This window comes from Zeus faber (genome assembly GCF_960531495.2).
Source record: "Zeus faber genome assembly, chromosome: 5".
NCBI lineage: Eukaryota > Metazoa > Chordata > Actinopteri > Zeiformes > Zeidae > Zeus > Zeus faber.
The window spans coordinates 14194709-14210783 of NC_137192.1; the positions used below are offsets into that span (position 1 = coordinate 14194709).

At 46.0% G+C, this 16075-nt stretch overlaps 1 protein-coding gene across 1 annotated transcript in view; it reads right to left on the reverse strand.

The window, feature by feature from the left end:
• The window catches only part of bsnb (bassoon (presynaptic cytomatrix protein) b), a gene marked incomplete at both ends in the record, with an annotated part of 50367 nt that extends 37080 nt beyond the window's left edge, over positions 1-13287 (reverse strand). Inside the window, 2 exons of the mRNA XM_080000945.1 lie at positions 6598-7000; positions 13106-13287. Of these exons, the coding sequence (XP_079857071.1) occupies positions 6598-7000; positions 13106-13287 (585 nt within the window). The remainder of the gene's footprint in view (positions 1-6597; positions 7001-13105) is intronic.
• Between the last annotated feature and the right edge of the window lie 2788 nt (positions 13288-16075).

The window sequence follows — 16075 nt, forward strand, 5'->3', positions numbered from 1 at the left end:
ATTGTACGGCTCCAATCTCTTGCATCTGGTCAGTGTGTTAATGTGTCTGTGGGTTGCTCCATCGTGCCGTCGGTACGTTTTCAGCTGCCTGGATGGGCAGTCAGTCATAGACTCAGAGGTATCTCAGCTCCTGCGCCTGGCCCCCCGCCAAGTCCCCAGCCTAAGTACCTACCAAGACACGGTTTTCACTGTCGATCAAGGGAGCCGAGCGGCCAGCAGGGGAGCCGAACCCCGGGGACAGTCGCGGCGATGGAGGCAGCGAAAATGAGATCACCTAGCTTTCATTCTCACCCCCCCTGCCCCCCGTCTTAATAAGGCACTCAAGATGAAAAAGCTTCTCTCGTGTGTTATTTCTATTCCTTGATCTCCTTTTTTCTCTCCTCCCAAATACTGGATCAGATAACCACATTACTCCTCGTGAAAAGAGAGAAAGCGGCGGCTAGGGGGCCGAGCCGCTGTTTTATCAATTACTCCCCTTTTCTCCCCTTGTCTCCGCCTCATCTTATCGCTCTCAGCTCTGCCCTTGTTATGAGGCAATCATGTGGATCTTTATGAAATCTGATGCGTTATCACGAACAAACAAGCACGCGGCGGCAGGCTCGGCCCGTGCCTCCCACCCCTCCTCCTCTATCATTTTTCCGCTACGCCCTCCATCTTAGTTTCCCTCGCCCATCTGAATTTCTGCCTTCTCTCCATCTCTCCTCTCACCTCCCCTTGCTCTGCTGCCCTCCGTTCACATCTCGTATGTACATATTGATTACTTTCATCTGGTTTCTCTTCCTCAGCCAGCTATACTGAGGAGCAGATTCAATTCCCACTTAGCTACATACAGTTGTTTGTGTGTGTGTGTGTGTGTGTGTGTGTGTGTGTGTGTGTGTGTCCGTGTGTGTGTCCGTGTGTGCGTGTGTGCATGTGCGTGTGTGTGTGTGTGTGTGTGCGTGCGTGCGAGCACAGTTTGACCTACATAGATACATCTTTCTTTGAGTAATTAGATCGTCTGCAGTCGAGGGTGACGGAAAAGATGTCCGAGCGAAAACGAAAGGTCATGGACTCCGGGAGCGGAGCCCACGACGGTGCGTGTGCCCGGGCCCGCCCGGACGCAACGGGACGCTCCAGCTCTCTTGGCTGTCGCGAAAAAAACAAAAGGTCCCCCCGCCAGAAATAGAACCTTCGGGCGGCGAGAGAAACTCACAAATCTGAGGTCTAGATCAAACACGCACATGTGCATACGAGGGGGAATCTTCCAGGTGCAATCAGCGATTTGGGTTGTACGAGCTTTTGCCGTCCTCTGACCCAGGACGCTTAAAACGATCATAGGTTTCACCAAAAAAAAAAGTTGTGGTAAAAAACAACTTATTTTGGAGCGGGTTTCATAATGCGCAGAACTTTGCGCAGCCCTCCACGTTTCAAACGATGTCCGTGTCGACGACGGCGTCTATTCATTTTTGCCAGGTGGCTCACGTCCCAACCCTACACATCACATTTAGTCATTTAGCAGACGCTTTTATTCGAAGCGACCTACAAGGGAGAATAACATTCAAGCTACATTGCAACAGAGACATAAGTGTACAATAAATACTGCTGGGTAGTGCTAAGTAATTGTAAGTTAGGAGAGGAGGTACTCTCTGAAGAGCTGGGTCTTCAAGTGCTACACGCATTTCGGTGCATTGTCTTCACCCCCTTTCCCGGGATATTTACCGGAGCTCGAAACGCAGGGGCTCGGTCACTAAACACGGCAATTCACGGACGCAGATGCAGGCCGATACGGCACAGTCCGGCGGATCACATTGCAGCAGGGCCATGCAGCACGTCCGGCTGCTGAGCTCTGCAGTTTTTGAACGAGTTTGGGCAGGGGGGGCGGGGGGGGGCTTAAAAAGCAACGGCTCGTCAGCTCATAATAGATTGTGCCAAGAGACATCAAAACCGCTACCAATGTGCCCCGCCCCTTTTCTCTGTCCTGCTCTCTCTCACACACAGCGTGTTCAACTCTTTTACCCTCCACCCGTTTTCATATCCCCGCCGTACAAGCACTACATTTGAACATACCGGGATGGAACGTCTTAAAGTGAAGATCTGCAGCTTCAGATTGCTTTAAAAATCACATTGCGATTAAAGGTGAATGATGTTGTGATTTTTAACGATAAAATTAACTTCTGTTCTTGTTTATATTAATCTGCGGAAAGTATTTCCGGGTGTTATTTTTATCTTTTCTGCGTCGGTCGCAACGAGAGCGTGATCTTCGCTGAAGGACGTCGTGATTCACCGGCGTGAAAATACAACGTTGTCAACGGGTCTCAGGGGCCTGTTGCAAAGCTGGACGAATTCTCCGCCACTTGCTAAAAAGTGTTTCAACAACATTCCATTGAAATAAAAAAAAAAAAAAAGCACACCTTATCACCAAGGTGTTGCTCCACCTCCCCTGTCCATCTCATATCACTGCTCAACTAACCAGGGAAGGTGTCCAAAAATACAAGACACATCACGTATTACTTTATGTCATAAATATTTCTCGGTCTTGCATACATCTCACGTCTGCCGTGAGATAACCAGCGAGGAATCTTGGTACTGATAAACAGCTTCATTCCGCGCCCGCCACGAAACCCTTCAAAACCCAGCGACACATCAGATGTTTGCGTCTTATTATTCGGACGTAGATGACGTTTCGACGTTTACGTCTCAAACGTCCATTTAACGAATCCAAACCAACATGTACGGTGTCGGGGGAGTCAAATTGTGATCAGCGATCACAATCAATCTCAGTCACTCTCTCTCTCTCTCTCTCTCTCTCTCTCTCTCTCTCTCTCTTTCTCTCTCTCTCTCTCTCTCTTTCTCTCTCTCTCTCTCTCATTCGCTCTCTCTCTCTCTCTCCTTCACTTGCTCGCCCGCTCCCTCTGCCCTGCTTCCCACTGTGGCGTCTGTGAAACGGGAAATAATTGCAGGGAGAGGACATTGGAATCTATAAATAGGAAAGAGACCAATTAAGCAGACAACACCACGTGCGACGGTGGGGAAACACTTGTGATGGTCCTAAATGTTCAGTCTGTCTCTTCGCTCCTCTTACCTTCCCTCTCTCTCTCTCTCTCTCTCTCTCTCTCTCTCTCTCTCTCTCTCTCTCTATTTGCGTTACTCTCTCAGCAGATTACATTCCGAGCAGCTCAGCCAGTTTTGTTTTTTTTCAATCCCTAACAAGCTTTTGTTTTGATTTTGGATATATGCAGACACACGCACGCACGCACGCACGCACGCACGCACGCACGCACGCACACACACACACACACACACACACACACACACACAAACACACACACACACACGTATATGCAAATAAGTGCACTTAATTTACATGCACACATATTTCGTCACCATTGATACAGAGAGGTTTTCGTTTAACTGCTTCCTGTTGATGTCTACATGAACTGCATGCCTGTCACAAGGCTGTTTCAAAATGATTCACCGCCACCGCGTGAACAAGAATCACCTCGCTATGAAAATTGATGGTACAGCAGCTTCACGCTGGATTTCAGTGCGGCGCTGCCGCTTACTAAAGCTGCGGTCCGGGACAAGACGTGAGGAAAGTTCAATCTCCATTCCGTCGTCCCCCTCAACACTTGGAACACGAGCCCACATTCACCTCATAATGTCACCTAGAGTCAAATCAAAGCACCGCCTCCAGCCTTTGAGATTTTAATGAAAGAACAGATTGGAACCTTGTTTCCCTATTTGACTTGAGGAGAAGGAATGCTCATATCAACAGAGATCCTTTCCCCGGATTTCTCCAATTTCACAAACAGACATTTGACGCATATATATTCATAACCCTGATTATTTCCCTGCTTGCCAGCAGCATATTCTAAATGTCAGGCAACAACTAAATATTGTTAAGAAGCATTTTAAGCAGCATCTTGGGTATAGTCTGGTGGCTGATCCGGTGGCCATCTCCAACCTCATCATCAATACTACATGCGCCGCGGCGAGACAGCGGCCGTACTCTGGAGAGCAGGGGGGGGGGGCAAATCTTTTTGTCTCAGAGACAGGCTCGCAGTCGAGCTCTTCCCCTCTCTCCCTGCCTGTCGCTCTCCCAGCCGGTGTGTGACAGGCTCACCGAGGCTCCGCTGATAAATACCCACAACATCCACCTCCGCTCTCCTCTTTACCCTGATGCCCTCTTCGCTGTCTGTCGTGATCTAGTCCTCACTGTCATCTCCGCTGTTTCTCGGTTCTTTTGTGCTCGCGTTACTAATGCCTTTTCCATTATCCCTCCTTCTCCCTGCCCTCTGCGCTTCGTTTCTGTTGCGTCATCTCTCCCACTCGCACACGCACACACACACACACACACACACACACACACACACACACACACACACGCACACACACGCGCACACACACACACACACACACACACACACACATACAGTATATACCTGTATATAATGCACATATTTACATACTGCAATGTGACATGCAAAGCATTCCCTCACTCTATACCTTAAGCCTACAGTTGCTTATATTGCTTCAAAGTCAGTGCAAGTGGCATTGCAGTTGGGCTGCAAATGGCATCATGACTCACTGGGCTTGATGAGAGACTTTTTGACAGACGAAACAACCATGCTTTATTCATGGTAACAGCGAAGCACAGCCTGGTTTAAATTAGGTAATTTATTTTTGGAAAACAGGCAAAAGGCAATGCCAGGTACCTGTTAACAGGGGCATATCATTTTATATAGATGAATTTTGTTGACAGAGGTAAATGCCCTTTGAATTCACTGTTTTGTATGGCATCGCCTCAGTGGAGGCTTGTGTTACGTAGCTGACTACTGAGCATGTGCAATGAGTTTATGTTTCAAAATGGAGCTCGCGATGGACGCTCCCACGCCCACACACTTTGTTTTAACCGGCCTAATATTTTCCCTGTTTGTTTAAATCGGATCTTTTTACAACCTACATTCATAATACACATAGAGTTAAAAAAACTGAATAATGACACATAGGTTTTGCTTCATATAACATACATATTTCATTGCCGGGAAGGACAAGAACTCCACAGCTGCAGGGAGCTGTGGGGTAGTCCATCAGTTCAATCTCATGGCAGGGATGGTTTATTTAGTATTTTCTTAAAGAATAATCTCTTTTTATCGATGAGTGTTTTTGTGTTTATTTTGCAGTAATTTAAAATGTGCACTTGCATTATTTAGTCCCTTGTTTCATAATATTTAGAGTTAATCATTTTTCTTTCTGATATTTCTTTCTCTCTCTTGTGTCTTTTTGGTTTGGTCATGTCCCTATATATGTTCCATCCTGTTTCTTTTGGCCAGGTCTATTAGGTGTGTCTATTTGTCTTTGTGTTGACTCCTGTTCAAGTTCTTTTGTCCTATTTTTTTCGTTTTTATCATACTTTAGTTAAGTTTCCCCTTGTACCTGTTTTGCAACCCTCCTAAACTGATTATTTCTATTTAGTCAATGAATCCAAATTTCCCCCTCACAGAGCTCTACAGTTCACTACCCATGAATTAATCATGAAAAAGGCCAAATACTGTAGATGCCAAATTCTTATTCTATAACTATTCCCCACACACTGGCATTCATGACTGAGCCTGATCATAAGATGAAGGTCACATGACGAGGGGCAGAATCAGGAGTTCCAGTTCCATCTCTTCTACAAGTCTGAATCACTGCCTTTATCATCACGGCACGTCAATCCCTCCAGGAGAGACGCAAATTAAATCATTAAAATGTAAGAGAAAAATATTTTGGCATTGAAGCAGCCAGTCATTAATACAAATTTGTCAAATTAGATCAAAAAAAGGAAACAGTGTTCTCAAATAAATATGGAAGCTGGATTAAAATGCGCTGAACACACTGAAATGACGAGAAAATAGAGGAATCTTGCGTTGAGATATATGGGAAAAGGCATCTATCTAAGGGCAGATCACACAGGATGACAAGGCAAATGAATCCACACGCTCCAAAAACACGAAACGCAAATGTGTCCTCTGCAAACACCTCTGTTTTTCATTTCTAACTTCTGTGTTGGGACACTGGGCGTCTGTAAAATGCTGCGTGGACAGCAGGTTTGTGTTTTGTGTTTCAGGTTTTTGGAGCATGTTGATTCATTTGCAGTACGTCGGGCTTTTCGCAGCCACCGCAGCGGAAAGATTCCTTATTGGATAACCGTAGGAGGAGAGTAAATGGAAAGGTGCACCGAATGAATGAATAAAGGCGATATTTGAATTAATATCTCTAAAGAGAAGGTGTTTCTGTTTGGACAGGGTGGCGGTGATATCTTTACGTGCATAGACATTAAACCCCCTCACTCTGAAACCGCAGATTCTATATGGACCCATTTCCTGTTGCAAGGATTCCTTTTATTCTATTAAGCAGCGGACAGGACATCTGGGTTCAAGCTTCTGTGACCGTGAGCATCTGCCCCGATGTGTCTGTCCCGGAGCAGGAGGATAAATCCCTGCACGCACCGGCTGCTTTGTATCGCAGTCCCAGCGCTGTAACCCTCCTAAAACAAAAAAGGAGGCTTTATATATGGGGACATAAAAACTATTATACTTCAAAAGGATTCTCCTGAGCAATCTCCGTGCTGCCTACCTCTGTGAGATGGGGGTTGGGGTTGAAGCCACACTGGGTGCACACCATGGAGCGACACTGAGTGCACGTGTTGTAGTTTGGCTGGTCATCCCTGGTGCCCATCAGGTCGGTGGTTTTGCAGACAGGGCACAGCTTGCTGCTAGGCATGGGTGCTATTTGAGGCACGGAGTAGGGAGAGGTGGGGACGCTGCCCCGGTCCGGAGACACCGAGGGGGACCTGCCGGTCCTGCCGCCGCCCACGTCCACCTGCAGGCTCTTCCTGGAGATGTGGCCCCGGCCCTGCTCTCCTTGAGGGCCCGCCGCCTGGTGGCTCTCGTGAGAAGCCAACCTGTCCCCCGTCCCAGGACCGCTCTGGACCCCTACTTTGGGCCCAGGTTCTGATTGGGGTGGTCTGCCAGGGCTGCTGTAAAAAAAAACAACAAAAAAAATAAAAAAAAAACAGACAGGGAATGATAATTGAGTTGATAGGAATTGAGTCCTGTCCGAAGAATGAAGCGATTCTTTAACTCTCACTTGAGAGACATATTTGAAGACAAGCAATTCACACATGCAGCTTATAAGAACTGCCATCAGCAGCAAAGAAAAAACAACAAATAAACTACAGCTATTTAATTTAATGTCCATTAAAATAGTAATGTGTGTGTGTGTGTGTGTGCGTGTGCGTGTGTGTGCACGAGTGTGCGCGTGCGTGCGCGCGCAGGCTAGTATGTTCTGCTTGACGAAAGACCGGCTGGCTTACAAAACTAAGCGCACTAGTCGGAGAATGTTCTTTCATCCCGAGATAAAATGTCAGAGCAGGCAGGGTCCCTTTTTTTTTTTTCGAGGCGTTTGTGAATGTGAATGTGGAGCCGCTCCGCTCCGCTGCCTCCTACGCCCACTCGTTCAACTCGCTAACCTCGACGGCCATGAAAGGAGACCCAGTTCTCAGAGCCCCGGGGTTTTGAGGCAGTTGGCAGCGCTTGGTCTGCATAGCGCCCATTACAACCGTCAATATTAGTACAAACGAATGTGCGGAGACCGAACCGGGGTCACACATTCTGGAACACAAACAAACAAGCTTGTCCCTATGACCAAGTACCCAAACAACTAAACAGTGTTTTAGTAGTATAGTGTACCGTATACTACTACAAAAACACAGTATTACATATGTAGTGTTGTGTATGTTGTGCATACTCCTGGACTAGATTCTCTTGTCAGAGAAGCCCTACATACAGTAAATACGGAACAAAGTTGTCTTGATATCACGACGACCAAATCATCGGCGCACAGGAAGCAGAATGCGGAATATTCATGTCGCTCCGTTCCTGTGACGTCCCCTGAGTGAATTGTTCTCACTCTGCCGGGTGTCTCCCTGAGGTTTGATGATATGCTTCGTCACATATCAACAGCAATATGTCTGATCACGCTTGTCGACATGTGCCCGATCGAATAGTTGATCGCAGGATTTCAAATAATAAAAAAAAACAAAAAAACAACAACAACATTGTTTTCCACTGTCACAGCAGCTCGTAGGTTTGCGCTGTGTCCGTGTCTTCGGAGCAGCCACCGCCGCTCGGCGTCCAGGCTGAGCGAAGGATGTATCTAATGGAAAAAAAGGAAGCTAAATAGAGCATGTTCTGAGCGGTAAGTCACTGCTGAAGGTGTTTTGGGCGGAATGCTTGGCTCCAGCCCTCCTCTCCTCTCACCAGGTAGCCTCCATTCACTTGAGCGACACCCCCAACCTACACTCTTAAAATCACCACCGAAAAAGGCTGGAATTGTGTGCAGTTTAATACCATGCACCATTTGCCCATAATGTGGAGCAATACTGTCGATGGAAATATATCAATCACGTCCGGGTACGCGCTAATTAGAAACAGCATTACCTGCACATTGGTATTAGTATTTGCACCTCGCGACATGTTGACTTGAAAACGAATGGAATTAGAAAACATTTCACGGTAGGAACACATAGGGAGGCTTCACTTTACAGTAAATAAGCGTAAGCAAACTCCACTCTTCCTCCTCTCCTGAAGCTTTTGTGAGAATGATTTTGTTTTCATTTCCACTGCAAGTTCTACGAGGCAAGCTCTGGTAACGACACATTCTTTGGATCTGGATCGTATGTCACAACACGGCTCCTGATAATACCTTTTTGATCTGTGCCAGTGTGGGAGAACACCAGTGTACTGAGGTAAAATAGCTGACAGTTCATATATAAGGAGGTCTTTTATTTATTTTTTGGTTCGGAAAATCAACCTTGAACCCCAAACAATTCTGGCTCTACCCTAGAAGTGTCCGTTCTGATACCTATCCTTGATGGCAGGGAAGGGTGCAGAATCCACCCTGTTTCACATACTGTAGTTTCCCTTGATTTCATTCCTGGGCGTGATGACACAGAACGCACATCTCTGTTTAGCTATTTCAGCACTTCACAAAATCTTCCGGTTAACAAAAAAAAAAGCCTGTGTATGAGTGTGTGTGTGGGTGTGTGTGTGTGTGTGTGTGTGTGTGTGTGTGTGTGTGTGTGAGTAGGTGTTTGTGTGTGTGTGTGTGTGTGTGTGTGTGTGTGTGTGTGGCGGTGTGTGTGTGTGCGTGTGTGTGTGTGGTGTGTGTGTGTGTGTGTGTGTGTGTGTGTGTGTGTGTGTGCATGGGTGTCGGGCTATGTGCTGTACATGTTTAACACCTGCAATCTTTTTTATCGCCGTAAAAAAGAAGGGTTACTTTATAATGCAGTGAACAAAAGACAGTGGAGAGCACCTTGAGTTTTTTTTGCGCAACATTTATACTAATATTTGAGCGGTGAGACATAGCTCTGAAAATGCACGACAAGCCGTGTTGGGTCTATCTGTGAATTATGCCGAAGCCACAGAGCCTCTCTAGTTTGGAGAGCATCTCCCCGGCTATGATTATATAAAGTCAACTTACTATCACAATAAAACGAACAAACAACACAGCTTGCCACGTTCCCCGTACAGGTTGATGACAATATCCTAAAATCACAGCTGAAAAATACTCAGAACAATTAACACGACGTCTGCGGCGATACTATGTAGTGGAGTCGCAACAGGCGTACAGTGGGATCAAAGCAAACACGTTAATATGACCACATAAACGACACAGACCACCGTTATGAGAGCCAGCTTCCGGGTTTCTCTCGGCCTTTGAAGAAGTGTTTTCGTATAAAGGTAATATGAAGATACATTTTTTAATTGTGTATACAGACTAAATAGGCAAGCACTTTCCTTTCAATATGGTTATGGATTCAAGTCACCTTTCAGCAGCAGAACAGGCTCGTTCCCTTCTTATCCTCCGCTCTTTTGATAAAAAGTCAGCAGTGCTTTACAAAATGTTGCGTATGAATACACCTAATAATAATAATTTGTAAATTATTTCTAGCGCTGGCATAGGCGTCATTCTCGACTGGACTATTACATTAACGTAACCTTAGTTCATTGAACATGACATATTTTAACAACATGTGCTTAGTCTTATGTGATAAACAACAGCTCTTGTAACAATTTTTCATTTTCAAAACAAGTTCCCTCTGAGTGTGTGTGTGTGTGTGTGTGTGTGTGTGTGTGTGTGTGTGTGTGTGTGTGTGTGTGTGTGTGTGTGTGTGTGTTGGTTTGTCAGGTTTATGGTTTACAGATTTATTCAGTTACTCACATATTTGCCAGGTATCCAATGCCTGCATCAGCCTCACTATACCCATGAGAATCTTTCTCATTGATTTGTACCTCTGTACGCTGGAAAATAAAGTAGACTAGTGTGGTAAGAAATGTGTGGTTGCATCCCTTCTGTAGAACATTACAAGAGCAGAAAATCTATTCAGCTTGTAGTATTTTTTTTTGTGTGTGTGGGCTGTTATTGTGTCACGAACAAAAAGCTTCCAAATGCATGGCAAGCTGGGCTAAAGCACCTACTTGCATGTGGGTTTTTCACTGTAGCAACTGTTGCTATGCTACCCCCCAAAAAATCTTCGTAGTCTTTCGTAGAATTTTTTTTTTCACCTAATTCTTTATACTATATGTGATGTCATATAAAGATGTCCTGACATCGTGGTCGCAAAATCAAGGTACAATAATGCAATGTCATCAAAATTGTAAAACATTGTAAAATGTAATTTTCTTTTGAAACGTAATTACAATGTCTTCAGTATGTCTGCAAATAAGCTATGATTCATATTGTGGTTTTTTTTATAGGCATAGATAAAAAAGGATAATAATCAGATTCATGGAAAATATGATTATTACATTTAACATTGTCAGCTATCCTATGTTAATTATTTACATAAAATGTATTAATTTAGCAGATGACTTTGTCCAAAGAAACAAACATGAGAGGCTTGAAACAATAAAAGCAAATATCAACCATTGGAGCAACATCGAACTTAAATGCAATGTTGCTAAATGTTCCTGTTACTAAATTCAACCAGACACAAGATACTGTAAGGAAGTTATCAATGTCCATGTTAAGTCAAGCAGAACATATTTTATAGGCCTCTTTCACAGTGAAAGCCCCCTTTTTTTTTACAGTTTAAGGGCGATTTGACGGCACCACCTAAACATAAACAAGACAAGGACAAAAAAAAAAAAAACCCAAACAACCCAAAAACCCCAAAGGGAAAAGAAAGAAACCTTGAGAGGGGACTCACCTTTCAAGGCGGCCGGATGTACAATGACGGCCGTGAGAGCAGATATGCCATTGCAATAAGACGAGTCAACAGAGATATTGAACGGCCATTACCCACAATGAAGTAACATTTGCATAAAACAAAAAGGACACGGACTGGAGACATCCGGAGTTCGGCTGCAAAGGTCAGCGCCAGTTCTCAACAGCTGCTGCATTTCCAGAAGCCAAATCCCACACAGATAGACAGACAGCGGTACAGCAGCAGTGATGTTTTTAACACAAGATGAGAAAACATTGAGTTGAGGCTTTAAAAAACGTTTTGCTGATTTCATACCAACTTTCAACGCTTTTCCGCTTTGGTTTATATTACGTTTTATGACTTTGTACAAATTACAAATTCATCGCTCGAGGGGCAAACAAGATCATTTTTGTCCTGGTTGGTGGACTGACTCACTGTTAACTGTACTTAAACGCCACTTATCTGTACTTCAATGGCTGCAACCAAGTTAGAATGTGAAAGCACAAGTAATATATCTTACTCGTGTTTGTTTGTAACATACCACCGCCTTTAGAAATGTTAGATTTGGGGTGACATTTCTTACAGCTTGAGTGAAGAAAGACTTTAACTTACTCTAACTCTAACTTTAAACCTAAATCCCAGCCTATACTACATATAACAATAATAGATTTTGCTCAATTTCCAAATTGAAAGATTAAAATTTTACTGGGTAAACCATGGGCTGTAAACATTAAAACTCACACTGACATAATCAGGCACGACAAAAGTAATAATTCAAAGGCTAAATAAGCAAAGTGATATAAATAATAAAGAAAGATGTAATAAACATGGGCCTGTATCTCATTTCCACCATGTTTTTTAGGACACAGACGCTAGTGCTGTCCACAGCACAGGACATGCACGATAAATCAACTCTAACTTGGGCGTTAATGTTGGAAGAGGAGACTGCGGGGTGCTTGGGAGGTTCCTGTGCTTATTATTATTATTATTATTATTATTATTATCATCATCATTATTATTATTATTATTATTATTATTATTCGGGTTTGGGATCCAACAACCGAGACAGCAACGTCTGATAGTTCGAAGAATCCTAACGAGCCACGCTTGTGTTCCACGGATGCGAGGGTGTCACCCTGGAAGTGAACACTCCCACGCGGCTGCGAGTGCTTTATTACCAGGACTGGCTTTATAACATCAACCTGCAAGTTATACCGTCATACAAAAAAAAAAAAAAAAAAAAAAAATGAACATCGTGGGAGATATCACATCAGGAAACGCAAAAACGTTTTGACGCGAACACAACACATCAAATATTCGACCGTTTCGCGAATGACAGTTGACTGTAGGTGATGAATTATTATTGAAAATTATAATTTTTTTTCTTCCCCCCTCTGAAAGCCACGTCGGTTCAGTTCCATTCATGAACACCAGCAGCCAGGGGGCTTTGGCCCATTCATAACACTCATAGATAGACGCTCAGTGCGGGCGGATAAATTCCTATTTGGCCTATTTTCGCATTGTTGACCAACTTGCGAGCGTTGTACATTTTAATCGCGCCCTACGCGGATCGCGTCAAAAAAAATCGCAGCCGCTAATAGCGAGACGTTGTCTGGGGGAGATGCCGAGGGGGGGGGGGGAAAAATCCCTCCGTGACGGGTGAAATGTGTTGACAAGGATAGTGAAATAAATAATTTAGCGTCGTTCAAGTCTCCACGCACCGACTCCAACCCGGCGCGCTCGCCGTCATTTAGGTGCCATCACAAAATCGCGTTTATTCATTGTGTTCGTGGGTTTTTTGGGGTTTTTTTTGTTTTGTTTTTTGGGGTTTCTTGGGGGTTTTTTTTGCGGGGAATCGCCCGAGATCGCGGCTACCTGTTAATCCCCGGGCCGGGTCCAGCCCCGGTGCCTCCGGCCGGCGCGCCGTTGCTGGGCTTGAGGAGCTGTCCGCCGTCCGCTGGTGCTGAAGCGGAAGCCGGTGCCCCCGCCGCAGGGACCGCGGGGCCGGCCTGGCCCGGCTGGCCGCCCTCCCCCTCCAGGCTGGCCTCGTTCCCCATCGTCCGAAGGACCGCCGCGGCGGAGCGAAGCGCCGACGCGGGTGGTTCTACGACAGCTGCGACGAGTGGCGAAGACGGAGCTCAGCGCTGCTCTCCTTCCGCCATCACCGCGTACGATTCAGCATCCCCACACGGAGCACGCGCGCTGACGCAAGGCGCGCGGGAGCGAGCGCCGACGCGCGCGTTCACGGCAGCCGTCGGGCTCCTCACGGGAGAGGTAATAAAGCGGTAATAATACGGATGTTGTCCGTGTGTAGTGGAATAAGCTTGTTGGGGATCTCTATACGTGCATATAGTTTTCTTTGGAAAAAAATGTTGGTGCGTTTTAGATTTTCACTTTATTGCTTCAACAATGCTGTAGTTCAGAATCGGAATGCCTTTATTGGCATTGCACGCGGCACAAACAACAAACATTCACGTGCTTTTACACTCCCTGCCTTCCTCCCCACGACCCACCCATAGATTCACATTTACATCAATTTACACTCCCTCCCCATAACCCGCATCACGCATCCACACACACCCACACCCACAATAAAAAACAATAGTACACAATATAAAACAATATAAAAAGACAAGTATAAATATAAAGTGGCTTATGGCAGATTAAAAAAGTGGCTATGACATTCTATAGTGACACTGATTTGTTATGATGTCACGGGGGGGGGGGGGTTGGCGGAGGAGAGACAGAGTTCAGTTCAACGATTGCTGTTGGATAAAACCTGTTCCTGAATCTGGCAGTGCGTGTCTTTAGTGACCTTTACCGTTTTCTTGAGGGCAGCAGAGTGAACAAGTGGTGTCAAGGATGTGTAATGTCTTTCACAATGTTACATAATGTTGGTCCTTCTGCAGCATCTGTACTGGTAAATGTCTTCCAGGGGGCGCAGCAGGAGACCAATGATACCCTGGGCAGTTATTATCACCCTCTGGAAAGCTGCTCTGTCAGCTGCTGAACAGTTCCCAAACCAAACAGTTACGCAGTAAGTCAGTATGCTTTCTACCGAACAGCGGGAGAAAGACTCTAGCGGTTTTGCAGACAGATGGGCCTCCCTCAGTGTTCTGAGCAAGTAAAGTCTCTGTTGAGCCTTTTTTAACAACTGCGGCAGGGTTCACAGTCCATTTAAGATCCTCACTAATGTTGACCCCCAGAAACTTTAAACCAGGCGCCCTCTCCACCTCCTCTCCCCCTATTTCCAGTGGCCTCAGCTCCGCTCTATGTCACTTGGAATCAGTGATGATTTCCTTTGTTTTATTAATGTTCAGAGAGAGGTTGTTGTGGACACACCACTCAGACAGTCTGTGCACGTCATCTCTACAGGCGACCTCGTTCCCATTTCAGATGAGCCCCACCACGGTTGTATCGTCCGCAAATTTTATGATCACATTTGTGGGGTGATGAAGCAAGCGGTCATGAGTGTACAGAGCGTAGAGGAGCGGACTTAGCACACAACCCTGCGGTGCTCCTGCGCTGAGGGTCAGGGTCGTCGAGGCGTAGGGTCCAAGTCTCATCGTCTGTGGGCCTTCACTGAGAAAGTCCAGTATTCACCGACACAGTTGAATGCTGAGGCCAAGGTCCGGCATTTCTCTGACCAGCTTGCTGGGTATGATGGTATTAAAAGCTGAGCTGTAATCAACAAAAAGCATCCTGACATACAACACCTTCTCCTCTAGGTGTTTTAGTGCAGCATGGAGGACAGTGTTTATGGCCTCCTCTGTAGATCTATTGGCCCTATATGCATACTGGTGTGGGTGGAGTGAGGGGGGAGAGACTATTTAAGGTGACCTAAGACCAGTCTTTCAAAGCACTTGGAGACTACAGATGTAAGAGCAACGGGCCTGTAGTCATTGAGGGAGATGATGTTTGTCTGCTTGGGCGCCGGGATGATGGTAGTGGTTTTCAGGCAGGCTGGCACAGTGGTGTGTGACAGGGAAAGGTTAAAAATGTTTGTAAATACCCCCCGCGAGCTAGTGAACACAGTCCCGGAGCACCGTTCCAGGGATCTCATCCGGGCCAGCCGTCTTACTAATGTTAACAGTTCTCAGGGCCCGCTGTACCTCCTCCAACTGGAGGGTAAGAGGCTGGTCAGGAGGGTCCATTTGGAGAGAGGTTCTCGGAATCGGGCAAAGAAGTGTTTGAGAGAAGAGAAGAATCTTTAATTATCACGCAACACACCACACATGCACATGCTTTTGGATGGTGGCCGGTGAAATGAGGCCTCTGCATTTAATCCATCCTCTGGGGGCGCAGCCAGGAGCAGTGGGCAGCATTCGTCGACGCGCCCGGGGACCTGGTAATGAGTGTCCATCACTGGTCAGACAATGATGTGTGCATGTTTTTGGTGGGGGTCCTTACTGACGTTAGGTGGAGGAAACCCCAATGCGAGCACAGGGAGAACATGCAAACTCCACACAGGAAGGCCCCTAATCTGGAGATAACCCACCTGGAGCACGCTGCCAACAGCGCCCCATGCGGAAATCAAAGTTTGTTAAGTGCTGTATTCCCTGCCACATGCGTGCCGTATCCTTGGAGGTGAAATGGGCCTCGATCTTCTCCTTGTAGGACATTTTGGCTGAAGCTAATGCCGCACTTAAGGTTGTGCCTGGCAGCACTGTACAGTTCTTGTTGTCAGATTCGTGGGCCAAGTCCCGCTCCTTCAGAAGACGCTGAACCTCCTTAGTCATCCATGGTTTTCTGTTTGAAAAGACATGGAATGCGCTTGATGATGGTGACACACCCCACACAACATCTGATGTAAAAGAGCACTGCTGCCGTGATCTCTTCTAGGTC